Source organism: Anguilla anguilla, chromosome 6 (genome assembly GCF_013347855.1).
Source record: "Anguilla anguilla isolate fAngAng1 chromosome 6, fAngAng1.pri, whole genome shotgun sequence".
Lineage (NCBI taxonomy): Eukaryota > Metazoa > Chordata > Actinopteri > Anguilliformes > Anguillidae > Anguilla > Anguilla anguilla.
Genome location: NC_049206.1, coordinates 40,963,602 through 40,988,834, shown reverse-complemented (window position 1 = coordinate 40,988,834; position 25,233 = coordinate 40,963,602). Strand labels below are relative to the sequence as shown.

At 44.1% G+C, this 25,233-nt stretch overlaps 1 protein-coding gene across 1 annotated transcript; it reads left to right on the top strand.

Moving 5' to 3' along the window:
- Positions 1 to 760: 760 nt before the first annotated feature.
- si:ch211-212g7.6 (sphingosine-1-phosphate phosphatase 1) lies at positions 761 to 20,432 on the top strand. Its single transcript, XM_035424085.1, has 3 exons — positions 761 to 1,929; positions 9,926 to 10,015; positions 17,192 to 20,432. The coding sequence occupies exons 1-3, from the start codon at positions 1,072 to 1,074 to the stop codon at positions 17,741 to 17,743; spliced, it is 1,500 nt and encodes a 499-aa protein (XP_035279976.1). The 5' UTR covers positions 761 to 1,071; the 3' UTR covers positions 17,744 to 20,432.
- The last annotated feature ends 4,801 nt before the right edge of the window (positions 20,433 to 25,233 follow it).

The window sequence follows — 25,233 nt, the reverse complement described above, 5'->3', positions numbered from 1 at the left end:
CGCGCTTGGCAAAATCCCAACGTGGATAAAATCGGCGCGAGACAAAACCGCCATCAAGAAGGAGCTGTGGTCTGGTGCAGGACGTTGCTGGTGTACTGCATTTATTTCTAACAAATTCGTCTTGGCCCTACGGCATTGATGAATCAGGAAATGTTTTTGTTGCAAACAATTAAAAGTCATGTGTAACGCACATGTGAGCAAAAGCAATTACGCGCACAAACTGTATCGACGCCTTATGTTTTTATTTGTAATTGTGAACAATTACCACAATGACGCTAATTTCAGCGAGAACAGTAAAATAATCTATGAAACAGATGCAGTTTTATAATACATCAAACAGCTTGAGTAACTAGACTGCTTTCTACAAAAAAAAAAAAAAAGCTAAGAGCTTGTTTTATTTTTAATATCTAGGCTCCCTAAGCCCTTTGACAAAGGTTCTTTGTGTGGTGCTCCAACAGTGTTTACATTTCATAACCACCAATTTCTAGGAAAATCTGTAATCTGGTAAAAACATAAAACCGTTTGCTGAAGAGAAGTACCCTTATGCACGCTCTTGGCTGGGGGAAATTCCTCCTGCGTAGTTGAATTTCAATGTGTTGATGGTTTCAATGTGCTGAGTTTAGGCACCCAGGATCAGACTCGGTGTTTGGCCCAGAATAGTTACTGCCTAGATTAGTTGTTCGTCAACTGTTCCTGGATAGCCCCATGCCCTTGTGCTTGAATTCTTAATCGCGAGACACGTCATCCTTTGTGCGCGTGCGCGCCTTTTCCGCTGCCCAAACCCTAGAGGCTGTCAGTGTCAGGAGTTGCTGAAGCCGAAGGATAACGGAAACAAATGCTCTATCGTTGGCTTCGGTCTTTTAGCCCGACCTCCCCTTATTGGCTTTTGGGCCAGAAGGTGTGGTTTTACTTGATTTTCATACATTTGTGCTTTGATTTGTTTCATTTACCCTTGCATGCTCTTCGAAATTTTGTATTAGCTAGCTAGTCATAGGTCCCCCTGCAGTTGCCAGCAAGCGCAGTTTTCTTTCATTTTTACATTGTGATTAACCGGGAGTTTAAGAAGTAACGATGGCAAATGACTTAAAAACAGAATTCATCCAGCTCTGCAAAACATTGCAGGGTCCGCACCTTGTTGCTAAATTTCAGCAGTTTTGCGGGGTGAGAGGCACATTTCCTAGGAAATCAAGTGAAACATCAGAACGGGAGCTGGAAAGATTTCACAACGGTGCCTGCACGAACTACTGCCCGGATGACGGTGAAAATGGAACGGAAGACGGTTGCAATAGTGACGGTCCCCGCCAAAGAAAAACCACCACAGAAGGATCTAGTCCGACTCATGATGACTGCATTAACGGCTTACTGAACGGGACAGCAGCGCAGATCTCTGGTGCCGGCGAAACAGAGGGCCAGAACGTAAACGATTACCTCGCTAGTGCTAGAGATGGCGGGTATGCACAGGAGAGATGCACGGTAGACAGTCCTGATCATGGGCGCGGGATGTTATGTGACCCATGTAAGGAGGGCGAAAGCTTGGGGGGAAGCGCACCAAGCATAGTAAAACCCCTGCGCAAAAACTCTCTGACAGACGACGGTGGGCAGGAGTTCATCATCGAGAACAAGTTTCTGTTCTACCTGTTCACCTTCGGGACCGAACTGGGCAACGAGATGTTCTTCATCGTTTTCTTCCCTTTCTTAATCTGGAACGTTGACGCCTACGTGAGCCGGCAACTTATTGTTGTCTGGGTTTGGGTCTTGTTTCTGGGCCAGTCAACAAAAGACCTCATCCGCTGGACGAGGCCCGCCTCGCCGCCAGTGGTTAAAGTGGAGGTGTTCTACAACTCGGAGTACAGCATGCCGTCTACGCACGCCATGTCTGGGACCGCTATCCCATTCTCGCTGTTCCTATTGACTTACGGTCGCTGGCAGGTATGTTATCATGTCACAGCTATCTACATATAGGAAGATAGCATTATTATAATGATAAAAAACCGTATTTCAGGTTCAGTGATAATTCTGCTCAGACAAGGGCACAGTGTTGGAAGATTTTATATAGCCTACTTTATTTTGTCGCAGCTAATAATAAGGATAATGAACTGTTTTAAATAGCTAATACATGTTAGAAAGAGTAGCTGAAAGTTGGAATTTGAATAACAGTCATGCTTAATTTTATGTACCATGCTGCCGTTTTTATGATAACTTGCTGCAGAGGAAACTCCATTCACTTTCATGACTACAGAGGGGAGATCAATTCCGATAATATCATAAATGTCAGTCCTTAAGGACTGAGTTATTGCACAGGCAGCGTTAAAACGGATTCTGTATATTCCTTGCGTAGAGGTATTGATTAAAAGTGGTCCTGTGCGGTTTTTATGGTTAGTTTTGATGCGTCGGTGACGTCACCCCTTTATGTAAAAAGCAGTTTGATTTGGCCCTGCTCTTGGTAACATTCTCTTTTCCAGTGATGACTTTGAACCGTGTTGCTATTACAGTGGTCCCTGGGCTGACCACATCAATTATGCATGGTTAAAATGCGAATGCAATCATATGCATGCAATAGCAAGCCAGCTAAGGAATTTGGGACCAGGATCAGGGGCTTTGAAATTTATGGTGGCTGTAACTGGCTGCCTGAATTAAAAAGGTTCCACTGTAGCAAGAAAGGAAGGACATCTTTCAAGTGACTGCATCTCGTGTAATTTGGATGGGTCAGATATTGCTTGCGCCTGCTATCAGTGAGGCTGACCATAGACAACAGCGTACGAGGCATCACCAGATCACCAGGAACTGGACCAGATGCTGGAGTCTGTAGCTAACTAAGGACAATGCCCCTCAGGAGTGGGTCAGGTATAGTCATTAGGTTTGGGTTAGCAGTTTCTGTGGTGATATGAAAAAAATGTGATTCTTGGAAGTGTGCATAGGGTGGAGGGGAGAGGTGGGGGAGTTGGATCAGGCAAAGTACAATAATCTCCAGGAAGTAAGTCAGATGTGTGAGGGGAGGGGGCGGGGGGGATTTTTAAAGGGAAGTGAAACACTTAGTAATGTGACTTGTTTGTTTTTTTTGGTTTGTTTGCCTTTTACCTTAGATAAAATACGATTTTTGCAGACCACAGTTGTAGGACGGGGGTGACGGTCTGAAGAGAAAAATAGTTTATTCAAGACCCCCCCCCCCCCCTTCATGTAATTCGACTCAATAAAGTGGTCACTGCAGACCCATCGCCCTGTCCCACAGGTGGACTAGATGCCATTTCTGAGCAGCCAGCTAGCGGCACAGAATTCTTGTCAGAGGAAATTTGTGAAATTTAGTAAGTTTTATTTGGTAATGCTTATTTGAGAATTCCCAAGGCAATACAAAAAGACCCTCCATGCATTTTTTGTTTAATATTTTCCTCACAATTCATCATTGAGCTCATCAAAAGTCAGCCATATAGCAATAGGAATGCATTGAGCTGCCAAGAACAACCAACTGAGTGCTGTCACAACCTAGCTTGTTCCAAGATGGCTGCAACCTTGTGCTAGTAGCTATTAAAAAAGAAAACTTTAGTTAATTTTTCTAGTGACTATGGTCAATTTCAGATTTAAATGCGGGGTTGTATCTTATATAAGCTGAAAAGCAAGTGGACCAGAGTCACATTATCGAGTGCTTCACTTCCCCTTTAACAAATGCATTTGATTTGATGACTTTAACATTAGTTAAACATTTACCCATTTCATACCTTAAAAAACAACCCAATCTATTCATTGAAATAAAAGAAAACTGTGAAACACAAGCATCAATGTTCCACCATGCTTGACAGAAACCCCACATAAGCCCATATAGAAAAGGGCTGTTACAATGAAAATGTCCCCTTAATTTACTGCAGTCAGGGAGTTTACCAGTGGGAACACGTCTGGCAAGATCAGATTTTTGGTGGTCTGTGGGTAGGAGGTATCAAACAGGGAAGTGATAATCCCCAGGAAAATGTTGAGGCCCTAGGCAGGGTTGGGAGGAAGTTGAGTCTCCTAAAGTGGACCCTCATTCGAATGTCTGACTTGCAGTGACATAGAGAATGGTCTGTGACTGAGATTAAAGAAATGAGAGCAATATAGGGGTTGCCCATTTGGCGGTTTTACTGCAACCAGCATAACACTGTGTGGGCGGTGACAAAGAAGAACAACAAGGGACCGTGTAGGGAGTCGTGAGGTACCCACTGTGAGAGAGGAAGTGGGGGGCAGAGAGCAAAACTGTATGCACTTAAGAAAGAATTGAGAACATACGAAAATAGAAAACAGGCCTCTGCATTTCTTCCACATGCATTTTTGAGCATGGCTGGGGTGTTTTTGCAGATATCTGAAAGACATTGTGAGTTGGAATTGATAAATTTGAGGTTGCTCCAATCAGTTTAGGTTAATCTTTGAAGGGGCCACGCTGACCAGTAATGAACTGAATAAGTGCTGTTTTACATGAATAAGTGCAGTTTTTGCTCATCTGACACACAGGCAGAAATTGAGGAACTTGTACCCAAGTGTTTTTTTCCGGACAGTCAGCATATTGTCCTGTGTGATGCATGTTACTGCGAGCAATGTCAAGATCTGATCCACAAATCGGTAATGGCTGTCGATACCACCATATTTTAAAGATTGGATATCGGCTAGGGCACACCCGATCTGAATCCAATCCTCTCTGACACTACAACACTTCATATAGGCTATATTTACTCTCACCTGTGGCAAAGCTTCGCCTCCGCACTGTCTGGCTGTCTGCACTCCATTTACGCCAGTTGTCTGAATTTGCCGTCACTCCCGTGGACAAGCGCTATCCATTCGCCACCAAGAATGAACCTGTTGTTTAGGAAACAAGTTGCTATCTGCAATATAGCATTTACAATGTCAGTGTTTAAAAGGGTGGAATTAGCAGAGCTTCTTAATGCTACAAGTTTAATAGAGCATCTGAAGAAACACCACTCTGACTTTTCGCAGTTTAACCAAAACAAGACCGCAGAAAACACTGGAGGATACTTTTATGAGACGGGAAATATTTTCAGAAGAAAGTGATGAGGCCAAAAAATAACAGAGAGGATAACTTAATTTATCTTGTTAAAGGGATATTTCACTTTGATATAACATAAATTATTTTGTGGCGCCACCCCTTTGTATTTTCATATCGTGAATATTACTAGCAGCATCATTTGTAACAGCATCTGCCGTTCCTCCTGGTTGTCAGGCTCCCAGTTAACTCCCATTCATTTTCGGGACCTCCCCAAAAGTAATAGTCTTAAAGAAAACATAACTGAATTTATCCGTCACTTGGTTAGCGTTTGGTTAGCCAGAATAACCACCAAGGCGACCCTCTCCAGCACTAACCTAGTCTATTTAGTTTACTTATCAGATATCAGAACTCAGTCTTCTCCTCATGCCAGCTCACTGTAGTTCTGGGTTTAGAAGGCTGGCAAGACATCTATTGTCATGTAAAGTAGTACAATTCTTGTTGCATCAAACAGTCTTGTCCCAACATGGGGTGTGTAATGATATGATACAATTCTCCATTTCCTTGGTTTGACTTTCCCTTTGTTATAGGGATAATGAGAAAGAAGATGAATTTGTGGAACCAGACCCACTGTTTTATAACATGGTACAAAAATGTTGTAACAACATAGGCTAATTGCAAGGCACAGTACTTTGATTGCTATTCGATTATTATTTAATATAAAAATCAATCCTTCTGAAAGTTCAGACAGAAGTGAATTGTCCATCGTGAATGCAACTGAAAGGCTCATTTTATCCAGTCAGCATTCTTTTTAGATCCCACAAGTTGCGCTGATGTAATTTGATCTTAAATATGTGAGTAAAATATTGATGGATTTGCAGTTTCAAGTTTAATCTTCGAGAATGTTTACGGTGGAATGTTTATCAGTCATGGAAATTGTGTTCATTGATAGTCTGTTGATCTGCAATATACAAATCTAGTTATCTAGGAAGGTTGCTTAGTTCCTTTACCTTATTGGCTCATTAAGAACATGCCTACTTTTTCCTTAGAAGGGTGAATAGTCTGGAAATTTTACATATTTGGATTTGGTTTCATGACAAGCTAAGCAATTGACACATCAACCCAGCCATTTAAGACTCACATATTTGTGTACCAGAGTCTTTCAATATAGAGAAATGATACTCTGTTAGTTAAAAATGTTATTATGCACTGTAATTAGCCTATGCCTCATGTTGATGGTACGCATGCTCAGTATTAAGCAAGGCTAATGTGGATTCTTTTAAGGACAACAGTTGTCCTTCCCCAAAGGAATTTTTATGAAGTGAGAAACTGTTCATGCACTCTAATGCCCTTTTCATGCTTATCTGAAGGAGAAAAAGTTTCAGATAACAACACGTGCCGCAAGGTTGTTCGATTTATTCTTTTTTGACAAGCTTCCATGATGACAGATGATTTTGCTCAGTTGACAGAAAATAGGCTATTCCATTCAGTGATACTCATTTGTAACTAAGGCCATACCTCTCTGCAGCATGATTATTTTTATTTACTTATTTTTTAAAGCAAGCGGATACAGCTTCCTCATCAGGACACCTGATGAGAAATCATTAGAACCCTCACATTTTATTGGTTATTGGATTCACCTCAATTAATCATGCAATTAGTATCAGTTAAGCTCATTTGTACCTGGTCGATACTATGGAACTGTCTTGTTCTCGTTGTGAGTTCCTTCGCCCATTAAATTATCTTGTGTAGTGCATTCATTTAAACCAGTAATTTGTTAGGTTGAACCAAATTAGTATTAGCCTATGCTTGCTGTCATTTATTGTAATTAATCATGACTTTATCATGGCCAGTTATGTTATTTGTCTTCAAGAGGAGTGACTGCAGGGACAGGTTTATAATTTCTACTGAATTGCAGGTTCCAAAATCAGATTACAGAGAAAGTATGAACTTAGTGATGGTCAGTGGTTTCCAGACTGTGATATCACTCATCGATTTGTGTCACGTGACGTGACTGAAAACAGTGTGTACCAAACCGATCGACGATCTCAGCAGCGGCGCAAACAAGTTGTAGCGTGCGAACTTTGGATTTGGGAGACCCACTGGCTTATCCCAAGAGCGGGGTGAGGGTCTCTGCTCCCAACCGTCGCCTTGGAGATAAGGCCAGCTGATGACCCCATGGGGCCACCGATAAGCCGACTCCGCTTCTAGCAGCCTTCTCTCCTGTGCTTTATGGGGCCAAAAATCACCTGAGGCCTCCAAAAAAAAAAAATACATACCCCCTGTGCCATAATGAGGTGTTTGACATTGACTTGGAGAAGGTGAGAGCTTCCCATGAAGCTCTTGCACTGGCTGCAGTGTTTATGAGCAGCATTGGTCAGCATTGGTCTTGTGAGTCTTGGGAGAGAATGATGTGGGTTGTGAGATGACGGATGGAAATAAATAACAGTAAGCCTATGTTATACCCTCTCGGTTGAATTGGGTTGTAATCTTGATTTCCAGGCTAGCCTTATCCTCATATGGGCACGTGGTATTACAGCTGATAATAGGACGGAGTGTAGCACAGTGGGTAAGGAACTCGGCTTGTAACCGAAAGGTCGCAGGTTCGATTCCCGGGTAAGGACACTGCCGTTGTACCCTTGAGCAAGGTACTTAACCTGCGTTGCTTCAGTATATATCCAGCTGTATAAATGGATACAATGTAAAATGCTATGTAAAAAAGTTGTGTAAGTTGCTCTGGATAAGAGCGTCTGCTAAATGCCTGTAATGTACTGTAATGTAATAATAGCACAGCTCTTTTGTGGTACAAACTAGAAGGACGGGTAGAAACAGCAGCCTTGTAGTAAGAATATTTGCGTCCTATCCTATCTCCAAGCCGATGGGCTGTCCGCCTTGCCTGGCGCATGTTTTTCAGCCCGATGAGCATTTTTTCACGGTGAGGCCCAACTCAGAATACTGGCTGGTGCTCGGTCAACCCAGGTGGTTTAACTAACCCAGTCAGTCATGGTCAGTACATGCTGTCTGGTTACGTTGGCTCCACAAAGTTGGCTTTTCTCACATTGTTCTTTGCACACTTCCTGCCACTTCCTGCTGCTCTGCTTTGGCTTTCAGGAATGTATTCATAATGCAGAGCTTGAGCTGAATTTATAAAGGGTATAGCTTTAGGTATTTTGACAGATACACATACTAGCGATGATAATGTGGTATGTGTGGTACAAGTTGGAAGTTCAGAAGCATTAGCTAGTGTATCGGTACTGTCAGCAGCACAAACAGGCACACACAGGTATACACTTGTATCTTTGGCCGTTCAGATGCGACATCCATATGGAAACTGAAAGCACCATAGGTAGTCTAGGTTGACAGGAGTTTCAGTTCAACGGAAGGCACAATCAGAATTACAGCTCTTTCCATCTTTAATTAGGCCCACTTTTTAAATTAGAGTTCACATTCAGCCCACTTCAATAAAAATTCATTGCCAGGAAAAAGTCCAATCACGGCTGAGTGTTTTGATGTCAGGGTCTTGTTGAGCTGCAGCATATGGACCATTATACCGCATTTCAGCTTGCACCAGCTGCGCTCTATTTGTACTCCTCTCATTCATGACTCAGTGAAAATGGCTGCACAGTATAGTGGAGCGCTCTCCTAAACTAACGGTCACAATAAGATAGGCTTACAAAATGGGAAAAGGATCTGACTTAAAAATGGTTTAATAAAAAAACAAGCACGAAACCGTGCAGACCCACGGCGCACCTGTACAAAGTGTCATGAGTAAAACTTGGCTAACTATATAGCTAGCTAGCTAGCTATGGCATGTCCTCACCTCTGTAACGTTATTTGTTGTCCTCTGTGTGTCCATACATCTGTATCGGTGGTACGCGCTAAGTAGGTTAACTAAAGTAGGCAAAACGCTAACATGTTAGGGTTAGCTAAAGTAATTTTAGGCGATAAAGATGTGCTTAAAAATCTTGTGCCGTTCGAAGTGGTGATTTTGGGAGATGCACCTGCGCATGCATCCTACTAAACGAAGCACCACCTGCGCATGTGTCCCTCCAAACGTCCCTCTCAGGTCGTCTGTGAGTGAGTGACCACAGTTTTCCATGCATAGCTCACGGCGGCAGTTCCTGCGCGCTGTGGGAAAAACAGATTCCAGCACAGGATGAGGGGAACAATAAGGTCTTGATCCGGCCTGCTGCAGTCCTGTGGCCTGCTGTCGGGAGGGCAGAGAGCTGACCTGTGGTCACGGTTCAGTGCGTACGTGGTGTGAGTTGAGTGATTAAACAGCTGACGGTTAAGTGCTGAGGATCCTGCTAGTCTGAACAAGAAGCAGCTGGATGCTGGCTGCTGTTTATCCGAGTCTAGGGTGGGCTATTGAGGGTGTCCTTGCCCCTGGCTGACTATTCCTCTTTGTGTGTGTGTGTGTGTGTCTGTGTCTGTGTGTGTTTGTGCATGTGTGTGTGTGTGTGTGTGCGTGTTTATCTGTACATCTGTCTCATTGGCTGCGATTCTGTGAGCATTTGCTTAAGTGTGTTTGTGTCTGTGTGTGGCGTGTTTTTTGTACTTCTTGTGTTTTGAGTGTGAGTTTTTTGTCCTGCCGGATGTGACCCTTATCATACATTTGTTTTTCTGCACTCATGAGACTCAGTGTGTGTCTGTGTGCTTCAGAATGCCACCAGTGCTAGCCCAAGCCCATTCCACCAATGATGAGCATGAGCACGATATGCTACACCCTGTGACTGACTGCTTGTCAGGAAAATGGCGAGCATTGTTGGGCTGATTGGCCTTTTCTCATCATTATGTTATGTTATGTGTGCGTATAGTAGGTTATGAAGAACTTGTTGAATGGGCGAATCTCACTGATATCTGTAGGTATGTGTGACTGAACTGTATGATAAACTTGTGTTTGTGATCAGCTTGTGTTCTAATCCCAGCCCCTCTCTCTCTCTCTCTTTCTCTCTCTCTCAGTATCCCTTCGTCTTTGGTCTAGGCCTGGCACTCTCCTGGAGTATCCTGGTGTGTGTGAGTCGGGTCTACATGGGCATGCACTCTGTCCTGGTGAGTAGAAACCCCCCCTCAAGCACATCAGACCTCACAGTCGGCCTTTTCAACATGCATGAAATTTTGTTTTGAATTTTAATATTATTACTTAATTACATGACATGGAAGCCCTGGGAAAGGTTTGTGTTGAGTGGTGTGACCCTCTCTGGTGTTGACTCAGCTGGGAGAGGTGAGCCAGCGGCTGCCCTTAACCCAGGGGACAATGCTTCGGCCAATTCCGCGCTGTTGTGTTCTTCCGGGAGCGAGCAAAACGCAAAGGCAAGGCGGGTGACTTGTCGATTCTGTTCCGGGTCGCGAGGGGTCACCCTGTCGCTGCGCCCTTTATTTCTGGCCCCCCTCTACAAATGGTAAATGGACTGCATTTATATAGCGCTTTTATCCAAAGCGCTTTACAATTGATGCCTCTCATTCGCCAGAGCAGTTAGGGGTTAGGTGTCTTGCTCAAGGACACTTCGACACGCCCAGGGCGGGGTTTGAACCGGCAACCCTCCGACTGCCAGACAATCGGTCTTACCTCCTGAGCTATGTCGCCCCTGTACGCCTATGTACAACATGGACGAGGCGCTGCGCAACCAGAGCGGCACCATCCGGAGTCTTCAAAGCAGGTCCCAACGGATGTGAGAGCGCTGTTATTCGCGCCGACAGGAACAGGAAGCGCTGCGCTTCTCCTCTTTCTCCCGCGGCCTCGGATATTCGGTCCTCTTTCCGCCGCTGGGCATGATCTCTCTGGCACCCCATCGCCCGTTCCACCACACAGATGAAAGCCGTCCTCGTTTTTGCCCGTGCTTTCCCCCCGCCGCCTCAGTTCTGTTCGATTCACATTTTCGGGGCTTAACGCGTTCGAAAAATATAAATTCTCAGCCAAAGACGGAGGATGTCATTTTTACTGCAGCCTTCCTGCCATTGTCTCCGTGTTCCCGGTAACTGGTGTTTAATTTCATAATACATCACTGCACTTGACAGTGAGTGTTTTCTTTTCCCTTCATACAGAGCTGCTGCTAATTGCTCTTTAGATGACTTCGTTTGAGAAATGACAGTGTGGACGCAGGTGTCGGCTGGCAACGAGACGGTTGCCGTAGTGATGCCCACGTTAGGTCCCGCCTCCACAGGGCGATAGGCTAAACAATGTCTGAGTCCTGTGCGCCTTCCTGCTGGCCCTCTGGAAAGTCATTTCTGTCTGCTTACGGCCCGTCAGCAAGAGAGCAGCACTGACGCACGGCCAGACAGCGAGCGTGGCGTGCGTCTGAGCGTCCTTGAGGTCGCGGAGCTGGGTTTATAACTGTAAAGCTACGGCTTTGAGCCTCGGGTCGGGAACTTCTGCTGTAAGCGGTTCCACAGCTATGGTGAGAGCAGCTTCACACTGTCTCACCTCCGTTTGCTTCCTATCCCACCCTCCACACCCCCCCCCCCCCCCCCAACCGCCACCCGCCCACACCCGCAACTCCCCAGCTCCACTCAGCGAGCCATCATGTGACTTTGCAAGACAGACACTTCATTTTCAGGCAGCACTAACGAAGTCCGTCTCAGAAACTGCCTGTGTGTGAGAGTGCATCTCTATGTGTACCACAGTGAATCTACTTGTATGTGGCTGCGTCGGCCTTTGCGCATAATTGTGTGTGTGTGACCTGCATTTAAGTGAGTGTGTGTGCGTGTACGACAGAGTTTGTGCTTCTGTGAGCGAGCGAGCTTCAATGTGTCTGTGAGTGAGCGTGTGTGTGTGGCTCAGCACGCAACACATTCTGCTAACGAACACCTTGCGTTGTTAGCGAGCCCTTGCTCTGTCTTATCTGCACTGTCGGCAGAATAAGACACTTCTGCTCCTTTGTTTCTCTGTCCTTGCAGTAATTCCGAGAAACTGGTTATCCGATGTGTTGGATTGCACCTGAGCTGGGGCTGGGGCAGGGTTATCCTAAATAGATGCTCCCCCTGTTTCCTTCACTGCTTCCCGGCGCACTTTGTTAATACCCCTGACAGCTATCTTCCACATCAGTATAAGGAGAGCTGCTCTTGAGTTCTGGAGTGCTGACGAGTTTCAAAGCCGGCGCTATCTCTGGGACCTTGACCCTGCGCTGATTTGGAGCGATGAGGCCAGATAGTGATAAGGGAGCCAATAAACAGATTAAAAGTGTTTAAAGGAATTGAGGGATCGCTGGCCACTGTGATCTGTCCTCTGCCACGCCGTAGAACCTTCCAGCGTTTGGCCACAGTGTTTCAGTGCCCCTGGTCCTTTTCTGTCCGGTGAGGGAGGGGGGCTGGAAGCAGCTGCAGCCAGCCGAAACGGCTGACTCGTTTATTTTATTTGAGTGTTGGGAAATAAAAGAAATGAAACTCTAATCAAGTCAATAAGGCAGTGTGGATTGCTGTAACGCGGTGGTTTGCCAACCCTGTTCTTGGAGATCTACCGTCCTCTAGGTTTTTATTTCAGCCCTAACAAAGCACTCCTCATTCAACAGCTAGAGATCTGGTTGAGCTGATAAGTAGTACAATCAGGTGTGCCAAATTAGGGTTGAAATGAAAACCTGGAGGAAGGTAGATCTCCAGGAACTGGGTTGGGCGGCCCTGCTATAATAACCTGGAATAACATTAGCATTAGTCTGTCTTTTGGGATCTGGGGCACGGTTGCACAAGTCAACTCTGAAGTGAAAATCAAAGTGAAAATCAAAGTCGTAGCAAAAGTCTTCAAAGCTCAGAGTAATTATTGAGCTGAGTCATGGTCCAGGCTCACAGGAACCACGCTGGTTACATTTATATTTCTAATATCCAGGGCTGCTTGGGCTGCAAGGCTGCAGTCCTCTGACATGATGATGGAGCACCTCAGCCAGTGGGCTCTGAAGTGTAAAAGCAGCAGAGGGAATATTCATTTATTCATTATGTTCATTTGACAGAGACTGTGCACAATGATCAATATTTCTGCAGATACAGCAGTGTAAAAGTACCAGATATGGCGAAAAAGCCAGTAAGCAGAGGGAGAGAGAGAGCAAGATTTAAAAAATACTGAATTAAACACAAACTCCTTACTCTGTTCAGTCACTATAAAACATTAAGACAAAAGACAATACATTTTTAACCTTACTTTAAACACTCAAAAAATGTATTAATTTTAAAAAAGAAAAAAAAAGAGAAAAGCATGGAGCTTAAAATGCAAGTGGTAAAGCACCATCCTCATTCACTGTATTTAGAGCACCCTCTACACACCATATATAGACAAAGCCCTCCATGTTCCCCACCAGCCCATAATACCACCCAGAGAGATATGTCACCTCCACCCTAAGGCGAGCAGTTAGCATCTCCTTCATCATCAGAACAGGATCTACAGAGACACAGTGAGAGAAGACATCACATAAAGTACTGCAGCATCACATTATGGCAACAAGAAGCACACAATGGTTGACAGCAGAAACAAAAGGTTGCAACAACATAACATTAGCATATAATAACAACCCACAACCTCAGACATGACAAGCAGCATAAAGCACAGATCACATAATGGCTGCATATAATAAAAACACACAATACAACGTTGTTGAACCTTAACGACAAGATATAATAGCAGCAAGGAACATCACATATATTAGCATCACATGATTTCATCACAGGGAATTGCATGTAATTATAGAAACAACCCATAACAGCAGCAAGGAACACTACATATAATATCAGGAACATATTGTAGCAATGCAGCCCATCATATATAATAGCAGCAGCATATAATGTCACCATTACCATCACATATAGTGGTAACAATGAAAATAGCACACACAGTAGGCTATATTATTCTTACAGTTTTATTTTTGCAAGGTTGATCTGCCTTCCACTGTCTGGCACATTTAAATTGACTTGTAGCCTAAGTTGTGCTGTTTCTGATTTCAGGAGGTAATGTATTCTATAAATGAGATTCTGTCTGGGAAATATTTGAAGTAGTTGTAATGCATTGGACTACTATGCAAAGCCCTACACTGGCATTTTTTTCCCAGTGGGCACGTGTTCCTAAGCTGAAAGGTTTAGGAGCACACTAATCCATCCCAATTAGTAGATATGCTCCTAAATTATTTTTCCAGTTATCCACGCGTCAATTTTCAGGCTCAAATGCTCCTAAAATGGGAACACTGTCGAGCCATGCTATAACTAGAATCATGTCACACAACTGCTTAATTATTATTTGGAATTACAGAGGGATTTAAACTTATCCTTGTGAACTTCTCTGCAGCTTATTTTGAGTCTTCCTCATCCATCATATAATAATTTCTCCATTATTAACTGTGAAAGTGTATTTACATTTTTCACATTTATTTGAATACTTCACCTCTGTGAACACGCAACATTTTAAATACGACTGTTTTACATCCTAGGTCTAGCACATCCATAAAACATTTTAGTGGCTTATTGATCTGCTTGGCCCCACATTTACCTCATGTCTGTAAACAAAGAATTAAGGCTTAATGTCTTCACATGAAAAGGTTGTGCTTGAATAAGCCAAATGTTTTGGTTTCATCTTGGATATTCTATGTACTGACCAGAGGTTTTTCTCATTGTCAGTTTCTTTTTTTATGGGAGGTTTTTACTCAGATTTTTTGTCATAAGTCAGAACTTACAATACTTGTGGAAACCTACAACAGATAAACCCAGCCTTGCTGCGAGCAGATAAAACATTAGCCCTTTGCTCAAAGTGGTAATGTTTAACAAATTTGGGTGAGCTCTTCCTAATCTGCATTTGGAGCTCGGCCTGAAGTGAAAACCATTAGTCAGCTGTTCTCCTTTCTCTGTCTGTTACCCTTTCTGATTTCTGCCTGTCTGACTAAAGCAAAAAAATACAGGACTGCAGACTGTCCTGTTCTCTTTTTAAAAAAAAGCCCTTTCATATACTAGGTGGTTATGTGAACAGTTGAAAGTTTAAAAATGCTTTTGAAGCAATATACATGTAGCTAATTTTCCAGACACTTTTTTTTCTGTTGGATTGGCAACACTATGGCTTTTTAGCATCACACTGCCGATAAAATACACGTTTGCAAGAAGGCGATGTGAATCCTGTTCAGGGAACTGTCTGAAGTTGAAGAGCTCCCCTTACATGGTTAAAGATTTATGATACAATCCCTAACACTCGAAACCATCTTAACTGAAATGGATTACTGGCAGTTATTTCTGGACTGAAAGGCATTGGTGTGTAGAGTAGCCATCGTGAGCACAACCCCTCTCTAGCCTGATGGGTTATTTCTGTAATGCCAGCGGCATCTGTGTGGGCTTTTCGGAGGTATAGGCTTTACATTTCAACTTTGCTTTGTGCATCTATTACTGACTTGAACTATAGATTTATTTTTAAATCATGTGCAGTGGTCATGTGTTTGTGGCCTGTTGCTTGGGGAACGTCATTGGCTCTCTCCAGTCCGTGGCTCAGGAATCTGTCTGCAGTTCCTTTCCTCTCTAGTCATCAGCGAGTTTCCCTCTAATGCAGAGGTGTCAAACTCCAGTCCTGGAAGGCCAGAGTCTGCAGGTATTTGTGATTTCCTTTCAATCGCCAGCCAATTAAGTCCTCGAGGGCAAGGTGTGTGAACTCTAACCAGTCAACATCTTCATTGGTGCTGAAACACTCCAATAACCAGCAGACACTGCGTCTGTCCGGGACTGGAGTTTGACAACTCTGCTCTAATGGCACTGGTTGACCCTGAGATTACCTTTCTTTATCAGGAGGATGAGTTTGTCGGAATTTGCCCTGAGTGTGTGTGCATGTGTATGCGGTGTGGTGAGTTTGCGCATTTGTGTGATGTGTGTGCGTGTATGTCCTTATGCGCAAGCGTGTATGTGTGCAAAAGATGATGCCTATATGCTTGTGTGTGCGTATGTGCTGTGTGGTATGCATGTGTGTATGTGGTATGTGCTTGTGTATTTGTAGGTGTTTGTTGTGTGGTTTATGAGCAGGCTCATGCATTTGTGTGTGGATGTGTGGTCTGTGTGTGTCCAAAGTCTGCTGTCAAAGTGCATGTGCACAGTCGAGTGGTGTAGGGTGAGTGCAGAGGCCCACTGCCTGAGGGAGAGAGAGAGAATTTTGAATGTTAACCTTCCTTTCTTATACAGTGCAATGGCGAGTTCAAAATACAATTTTTATGGCAATTTTAGGCATACGCACGCTCAGATAGGGAATATACTGCATATGCATGTACAGTTAAATGCAAACGTATTGGGACAGTAACAAAAGTGTTGCTTTGACTCTGTATTCCAGCACAAATAAAGGTGAGGTTATGGTGCAGCCTGTCAGCTTTACATCCATATTGGGTGATCCGTGTAGAAATTAAGCCTACAGCTTATTCCTGATACAGATTATTGTTTTTAATAATAATAATTTAGTATTTAAATAGTCTAATATTTTAATATGTGTACAGAATTTGGAGTCTTCTTTTCTTCTTTTGGGTTATCATTTTGGGTAATATTATAGATAATAACATAACATAACATAATGACAAGAACAGGCCATTCAGCCCAACAATGCTCGCCATTTTCCTGACTAAATTAGTGCCCTGATTACCTACAGGCTAGATAGTATCAAACCGTATCAAGCCTCGTCTTGAAAATCCCCAGAGTGTCAGAATAATAGCCAGAGCTGCCACACCCTAAACTGTGCCAAAATCCTACTTGCTCTACAGCCTTCATTTAACGAAGACAGGTGTCGTCTGCCCCTCGTGATTTGGACAGAGGTGTGTGTAGCTCTGTCCAAAGATGCTTCTCCAAACCACAGAGTCGCTGTGACTGCCCTGGCATGGACTGGACCGCTTCAGTTCCATGTGCGGTGTTGGGGGATTTCTGGGTGAAAGGTCATACCCCCAGGATAATGAGCACGCCTGTTTTTTTCCTTTTTCGTTTTGGGTATGCTTAGTTCTCATGTGGTCAGGACTGTAAAGAAGCAGAATCTTTGATCACGCTGAGAGGCTCCACCCGCTGGTAGCTGTTCAAACCGCCTTTGTATTTCGATTGTTATGTTTTAAGTTATTCTTCTGTGTGTGTGTGTATGTTCGACCACTTGTGTGTGCATGTTTGTGTGTGTATGTATGTAGGCGTGTTTGTATGCATATGTCTGTGTGTGTATATGTGTATGCGTGTTTGTATTCACATGTGTGTGTGTGCGTGTAAATGTACAAGCGTGTTCCTGTGTATTCGGTAACGCTCTCTTCCGCTCTGCTGCAGGAGGTCATCGCTGGTTTCCTGTACAGCGCCCTGATCCTAGCAGTCATCCAGCCGGCGCTGGAACACATCGACAGCTTCTACCTGACGTCCCGCCACGCCCCGCTGGTCATCGTCGTCCTGCACGTGTCCCTGGGACTGCTGGCCTTTCGGCTGGACTCCTGGAGCACCTCGCGCGGCGACACGGCCCAGGCGCTGGGCACGGGGGCGGGCGCCGCCCTGGCCTCCCACCTCAACCACCTGCTGGGCCTGGCGCCCGACCCGCCCCTGTCCCAGCTGCCCTTCGCCCCGCAGCCCCTGAGCGCCGCCCTGGTGGGCCGCTCGCTGCAGCGCCTGGCGCTGGGCGTGGCCGTGCTGCTGGCCACGCGGGCCGCCATGAAGGCCCTGACCATCCCGCTGGTGTGCCGCGCGGTGGGCGTGGCCAGCGAAGACGTGAGGCGGGCCCGGCAGCACATGGAGGTGGAGCTGCCCTACCGCTACATCGTCTACGGCACCGTGGGCTTCAGCTGCGTCTTCCTGGTGCCCCTCCTCTTCAGCTACCTGGACCTGTCCTGAGCGCGCTCCCTTTGCCCTGCTGGCTCCGCCCCCTCCCCCTGAGTGAGCTTGGGGCCTGATTGCCCCTGTGGATAGGTGGCGGTGGAGGGGTAGGGTATTGGAACAAAAGCAACTCGCAAATTTAAACCTTGCTGATCGCTTCCATTTTTGTTTTGACTTCTGTTCTTTCTGTTATGTTTTTAAATATTTGAAGTCATAATTTGTCCCCTAACGGTTCCTGTTGCAATAGGTTGAGGTCTGAGGAGATTTGGGATGTGTTCCTTCTTTCAGGCATTTCCATGCTGTGTAATGGGGCCTGGTTCCCCTAGCTTCTCAGGCGTGTGTGTGTGTGTGTGTGTGTGTGTGTTTGTGTGTATTTGTTTGTTTGTGTGTGGTTGTGTGTGCGCACGCATACATGCATCTATGTGTGTGCTTCCTCTTGTGCCTGCATCTGTGTGTATGTGTGTGTGTATGTGCGTGTGTGTCTGTGTGCATATGCATGTCCATGTGCGTGTATGTGTTTATGTGTGGTTGTGTGTGGTTGTGTGTGTGCGTGCAGTTTTGTTCGGACTCCCTCTCCTTTACAGTCCCAGGGCTTTCTCCCACAAACACACACCCATCCTGTCCCAACCCCATGGCCACAGTCACTCATTGTTTGCATGTTGTACAATAGTTGGTTGAGTTCCCCCACATCAAATGGCCCTCCCCCATTGAAAAAGGTCTTTGTTGTGTTTTCCTTCTTCAAGTCTACACAAATATTCTCACGCGAGACTTTGAAGGAACAGGGTTCTGGGGTCATGTTTTTTTTTTCATGAAGGTTCTTGTGTAAAGACTGATATCCCAAGGTTGACAGAAAATGATGGTGAGGACTTGGTCTTAAGCCCCGCCCTCCCCCATGGTGTCCCACTCTATTTGAAGCAAACACCTCCCAGCCTGCACAAACTTCCTTTGGATTGAAAAGTTCATGGGAAACCATCGTACTTGGAAGTCTGGAGTAATGCAGAGCAAAAACCTTTACCCATATGTGAATTTCTGGATCAAAGGAGAATTTCTCTTTGGAAAAAATTAATAGGAGTTTCACATAACCGTCCCTGTCACAGTCTGTGATTTAAACTGGCGTTTAAAACGTTATCCGCGCACATTTCTCTCCTCAATGCCACTGGATCCATTATATTCCAATGCCAAAATAATTGTTTTGCTAGCAGCATGCTAACACTAGTGTGAATGTTATTAATGTCACAGCTAATGGGTTTCACTATTTATTGTTACCCATTTATTACACTAAGGGGTAACAATAAATGCTTTACGGGCGTGAATGGCAGCTGGTAGTGTGTGGTGTTGTAATTCTGCGACCGGTCACTAAACACTTAGCCGTTACCAATTCGCTTTTTAAAATTGCACCAAAATTTTTTAAAGGCTATGAAAAAGGGTGAAAAGCATTCTTAGCAAACATTTTCTTATACAAATGTCCACATGTCATACGTTATTTTGAAGGATATAAGAAAACGCCATTCATTTCTCCCCATAGGCCATGTTTTTTTAAATTCATTTGGTAGTCTTGAAAATACTAACAAACCTGAAGGGAATGATGATAGACTGAATCTGAATGTTTGATCTTCTTCACACTTTCAGACTGGCTGGCTTTAAGTGTGGCGTACCTGTGAAGTCCCGAGAGGCTAGGGCTGCCCAGTTCTACAATTCAGTGAGGGAACTCATGTTGACTTTCATATTTTGTCACATAAGGATGTGACAACATGAAAGAAAAGAAGGAAGCAATGCCAAAAAAACAAGAAAAATAATAATTAAAGCATTGCAGGAAGACAACCAAGGGAGGTTTTCCAATGCAAGTGATACAGAATTCATATAACCTAAATGTATATTTCAGACATTGATTTATTTATTTTTTATTTAAAATTTAATACCGGTCATATCCACAACAATGAGTGAGGTCTGACGTCCAGTCTCATTAGCGCGTTTTATACCCTCCAAGCTGTGCTCTTGCAGACTTCACGTAATAGTGCTTTCGGACATTTGGATTCAGCCCTAGAGGGAAAGAGGCACCATGAGCAGGTGGGATGCTAGGGGGTTCTGGGAAATTAAGTTCAGGGGCTGTGTTAGCTGGATGGCGTTGTCCACATGAAACAGCAATATACGTATATCATTGGGACAAAGCCATAACCTTTTGGACAAAGACTTTTTTTGATTTTCCTCTGTACTCCTTTGTAATCATACAATTCACATGTGGTTAAAGTGCAGATTCTCAGACTTTGTTAAAGTTTGTTTTATACAGTTTTGTAGGAATTCCAGTACTTTATACATGGTGCATAATATTTGGGTGTGTTCAATTGCTTCCATAGACACACTCAAAGACATGCATGTTAGGTGCACTCCTGCAGTTTCCCTTGACCAAGGCACTGGCCTCAGAACTGGAGTTGGTCCCCGGGCGCTGCACTGTGACTGCCCACTGCTCCTAAGTAACTAGGATGGGTCAAAATGCAGAGGACAAATTACCCCGCGGGGTTTAATAAAGTATATCTTATCTCTTTAGTATATGTATTCAGTCATAAACTATTCTTCCTTAGTCTACCAGGCCCTTTGCAATTACTGATCTCACCAGTGCTCTTTTTCTTCTTAATGATGTTCCAAACAGTTGATTTTGGTAAGCCTGGGGTTTGGCCTATGTCTGACTATTTTTGGCTGGACCGCAACAGCAGGGCCAGCCATACAAACGCGAATGTCTGTGACTGACTGAGTGAGTGACTGAGTGAGTGATCAAGTTACACCATTGGTCGGCCGAGTTATGAAGTCACACCGTTGGTCGGCCGGATCACGTGTGTTAGGTCCAGCCATATACTAGGTTTTAACCTGCTCTTGTTTCATATTTCTCAGCCTCATGCTGACAAATGCCAATAACAGACTTCAAAGGCAATCAAAAGCCTTGAATCAAGACTAGATACTGAAAGCTCTCTTATACTTGCAATAAAGAAGCAATTGAACGCACCTGACAAATCAGAAAGACCTGTGAAGCCAATTATCACGAACATTACATCTGCTCAGAAATAATGAGGCCATGTATAAAAAGTGCTGTTATTTGTACACGGTGAAACCAAAAGGTATTAATGTACCCTTTGCTAAAAGCTGAGAATTTGCACTTTAATGGCATTCATGTGTCGGAGCACTTATAACGGTTTTAAGAACAAGCCAGCAGCCATCTTTCAAAATGGTAAAGCACAAAACTTGTTTTCTAAAAATACCCAGTTCATGACATAATGCGTACTACAAAGCTTTACCTCATACATTCTGAGTTTTACGTTTCTGACACTCATGGGCAGTGACGTAAAGAGCATTTATGAATAGTAGTCTAGTAGCTACAATTGGGATTTAGCAGTCATTATGTCTATATACTGTGCAGGGCTGTTGATATTGAACTGTTGTTTTGCCAGTTGCCATCTACTGGCAAGAAGAAATAATCAGCCATAGCTCTTCTCATTCTGGCCCAGCTTATTTGGCCCCCTGGAGGGAACATTTCCTGTTGTCGGAAACCAGCCATAAACGATGAAAACATCATACACATAATAATGGGGCCAACTCAGCAGCCATATGTTAACGTTCCAAGCCAAACACAAAGCAGCCGCACCTTGTTACCGGTGCATTCAAGACCGTGTAGGGTGTGGATTCGAACAAAATCAAGGGTCTGATTTTCAAAGAAAGGGTGTGACACCAGCGTGCGAAGGAACACGAATACACCCCCCCCCCCCCCCCCCCCCGCACCTCAAAACAGTGGCAGTAGTACTGTTGCACTCAGTTGGTCCACATGTTCTTTTGGAGTTCAGATATGAAATGTAAAATATTAGGAATTCTAAGTGTATGTCAAAATATATCCACGGTTTTGTGCAGTAAGTGAAATCTCATATACATATATTTTCGCAATATATTTCATATGATATACTGCATGATATGTTTCACCTCAAATTTCACAATGTATTTAACAGTGTCTACCAAAAATACATCCTGCAACATATTTTGGCATGCTGAAAAGTTAACATATTCCTCATATTTTGGATTTTATGTTTATACACGTTTTTAAAAAGGGTGTATAATTTCTGTGTAAATAGACTGAAAACATGGTTACGTTTTTGGGTAGTCGGGTGTGCTAATCTGTCAGATAATTTGTTTCGAGATAGATTTCTAGCTACCAGATGCCCTTCTCAAAAGGTTAAACAAAGGAAAGACAAGTTAACTGCAGTGAAATCATCATAACGTTGTGGGATCAGAACTGCAAATTGATGCAAGTCTATGTGCTCTTAAGTGTTAAAACGTATGTGTACATATATGTACATACTTGTATTCTTCATACAAATGAAAAAAGTGCAAAGATTTTCCTTATGTATATAGTTCCCGTGTTTGTTTAGTAATCATATCTTAGGCTTTGGAGGAACATCAAATAAGCTGTCCTTATGGATGCCCATTTAGCACTGAATATTACCAAGACATTCACCAAATGTGGTGCAATTCCCTTAGTTACCCAATGCAGTTACCATTTATTTGAATAGCACATGCCCTTTCTCCAGGTAACATGCATAGCTTTTTATAATATTCAATTATGCAGATGGATACCGGTTACTGATACATTTCAGGATAAATACCCTAATTGCCTAATGGTACAACAGTGGCGGTGGTGTGAAATCCAGGTTCAGAAAGTAAAAAAGGCCTCGCTAGTATTTTGTTCCAATCACCTGGACTTGGCTAATCAGCTCATGGGTGGAAGAAACACATGGCAGGACTTTTGCTTTCTGACCCCGGGACTTTCCACCTCTGAACAGTGGTCTTCCCCACCCCCCCAGGTTTTGAGCCTTAAACCTGCTGGTTACTAGCTCGCTTCCCTAACCACAGTGCTTTACCGTCATCCTGTCTGTGGCTCAGTTTGCTCCCCCAGTGCCTTTATTGTGTCAGTGTTTGCCCTGAAGTTATGAATAATATTGGAAGTATTTCCCAGTAGCGATGCTACTACTGTCCTGTGTAACTACGGTGTTCAGAAATATTTGGTGTGTCCACAGTATTTTTTGTGAAGCTTATGTTTAATTCTGTATAAAATATATATTTTACTATATTCTCGATAGTCATTGTACTTAGTGCACTGATACTTAAATCATTTTACATTGTATCATTTTCTAATCCCTATTTTCTGTTTCATGGAAAGAGGTGGTTCTTTTACTTGTCAACTTGCTCAATTCATTGTCAACCTGCTTAAAAATTATTTGCACAAGAGAGGTTTGCAACCTAGGAGTTGATGTTAACCAAGAATATATGTTAAAGTGTATTTTTTCCCTATGGATGACTTGCTGTAGTCACTGAATGCCAATCTAGATGCTCACCATTACTGCAAAGACTGACGACACTCCAGGCTTTGACTGCTACATTAATGACTGGCTGCTACTACCTAGACACTAACTGCTAATGTAGTCAGGCTTCCGCTTTGTACTCTTAACACTACTGTGAAGACTGACCGCGACTTTAGACTTTGACCACGACTGCTAAGACTGGCTACCACTTTATACGATGACCGCTACTGTTTAAGACTGAGTGCCACTTTAGACTGACCGCTACTGTAAAGAAAATGAACCCGGTTTGCTCAGGTACAAGCTGGCTGGGAGAAACGCTCCCGCGAGCTCTGCTTTTTGCAGCGGCTGTTTGGTAAGCAGAGCTCCGACTGCCCGTGGCCCCCGTGGGGGCGGTTTGCTGACGGAGACGGGAGCATTGGGCGTTCGGCGCGCCGTCCGTGGGCTTGGTGTCTGCTCTGGACTAACGTTCCTGTACCGCTCTAATTCTCTCCGCTTTCAATCTCTTCTGCGCCCAGCATGTCGGACGGGGCCTCGTGTTTGTGCTAAACGGCTGATATGGCCGAGGCTGCGTTGTGGAGTTTGGGGGTGTCCAGTTTTGGCCGATTGGTTGTCAGCTTGGTCCTGTTGATCAGACTGCAAAACCACCACTTGAAGCTGTGAAAACTGGAAACACAGGACAGCCTTTGCTTCTCTATTACACTCATAATTGTGACTCACATTGTTTAAACTTGGGATGTCTTATATTACAGGTTATGAGTATTCATGGAGAGATGTTATATGAATATTTATTAGAGCATATATAATAATGACAATATTTTTGAGCTTCAATAGTAAAGACAGAACTTTCAGTGTTAAGAATATGGGGCAAAGTATCTGGCTGGTCTGTTGTATCTACAGTGACATTCTCTGTGATGGCGCAGAGTCTGCACTCTAAATCCCAGTGCGCCCAGGTTGGTAACTGAGCCGAAGGTGTCTGCAGTGGTCAAATGCAGTGTGTCCCTGCCCCCCCCCCCCCCCAGTTCATGTCTTAATAGCAGCATTGAGCTAAATGGGGGGGGTTTCTTTGTTCTTGTTTTTCTAACCCTGCATTCAGAACAATCCACTCCAGTCCTCTCTGTTGTGTCTTGGGAAATTATGAATAAAGTGATGTGTTGATTTGATTGCTTGCATTTCTGTGTTTTTTTTTCTTTCTTTTTTTCCCTTTTTTGTCCCAGACAGTCACAGTGCAGGTCAGTAGTGAGGAAGGAGCAGTCTGTCAGATGTATTTAATTTCCCTCGCAAGTCCTCGAACTGGTTCTCATTTTTGGTCTTTGATCATATTTTGTGGTTCTCTGCGTTTTGAACGTACCCCTGGTAATCACATACAGACCCTTTCATTCAAGATTCAACGTTTCAAGGTTATTGTTTTTCAAAGGACAGACTATTTCACCACAGCTCCGCAATTTAAACTATACATGTAAAAGCAACATAAAACCGTGGAATTACAAAGCAGGAGAATGTCGACACATTGAGGGAAAGTTAGCCAGCTTTGTTGAGAAGTTGGATAATCTAGCGGAGAAATGCTAATCCCTCCCCCTCCCTCAGAATGAGCACATTCTACTAACGGTTCCATGGAGGGGACCGCTCTGTTTTTCACCCTGCGCCACCCCATGCCAGTGAAGAGTGTCTGCTGGGCCTGGTGACTGTGAAAGCGGAACAGGCCAAAGCAAAGCGGCCTGAGCCTTTTCCCGCTGCCTGTCTGGCCGTTTAGGGGCCTCGAGCCGGACAAAAGCCCCGTTTGTCACCGCTAGAGGGGACGGGAGAAAGCGCATTCTGGGTCTCAGAGGAAATGCTTGCTCCTCCTCCACGGGTAGTGCATGGCCATGTCCTCTCTCTGCTGATATCACTTATGACTGACATGCCCAGCCCCGACTCCCAATTTCCTCTTTATTACACTTTATTTTCAACTTCAGAAAAAGTCATAAAATGAAGAATTGATTGATTGATTTAAATTCTTTATTGATCATTAAAATACAAGAGGCCCCTCTAGCCAGAGATGCCCCAGGTACAAAAATCATCAAAAGGATAAAAACACAATAAAGCCCAAAGGCTTATTTCCATTGTGGTCCTCTTTTGGGGGGGTGGGGGGTGGGTGGGGTGTGGAGTGTGTTCAAGGGGCATCATGAAAAG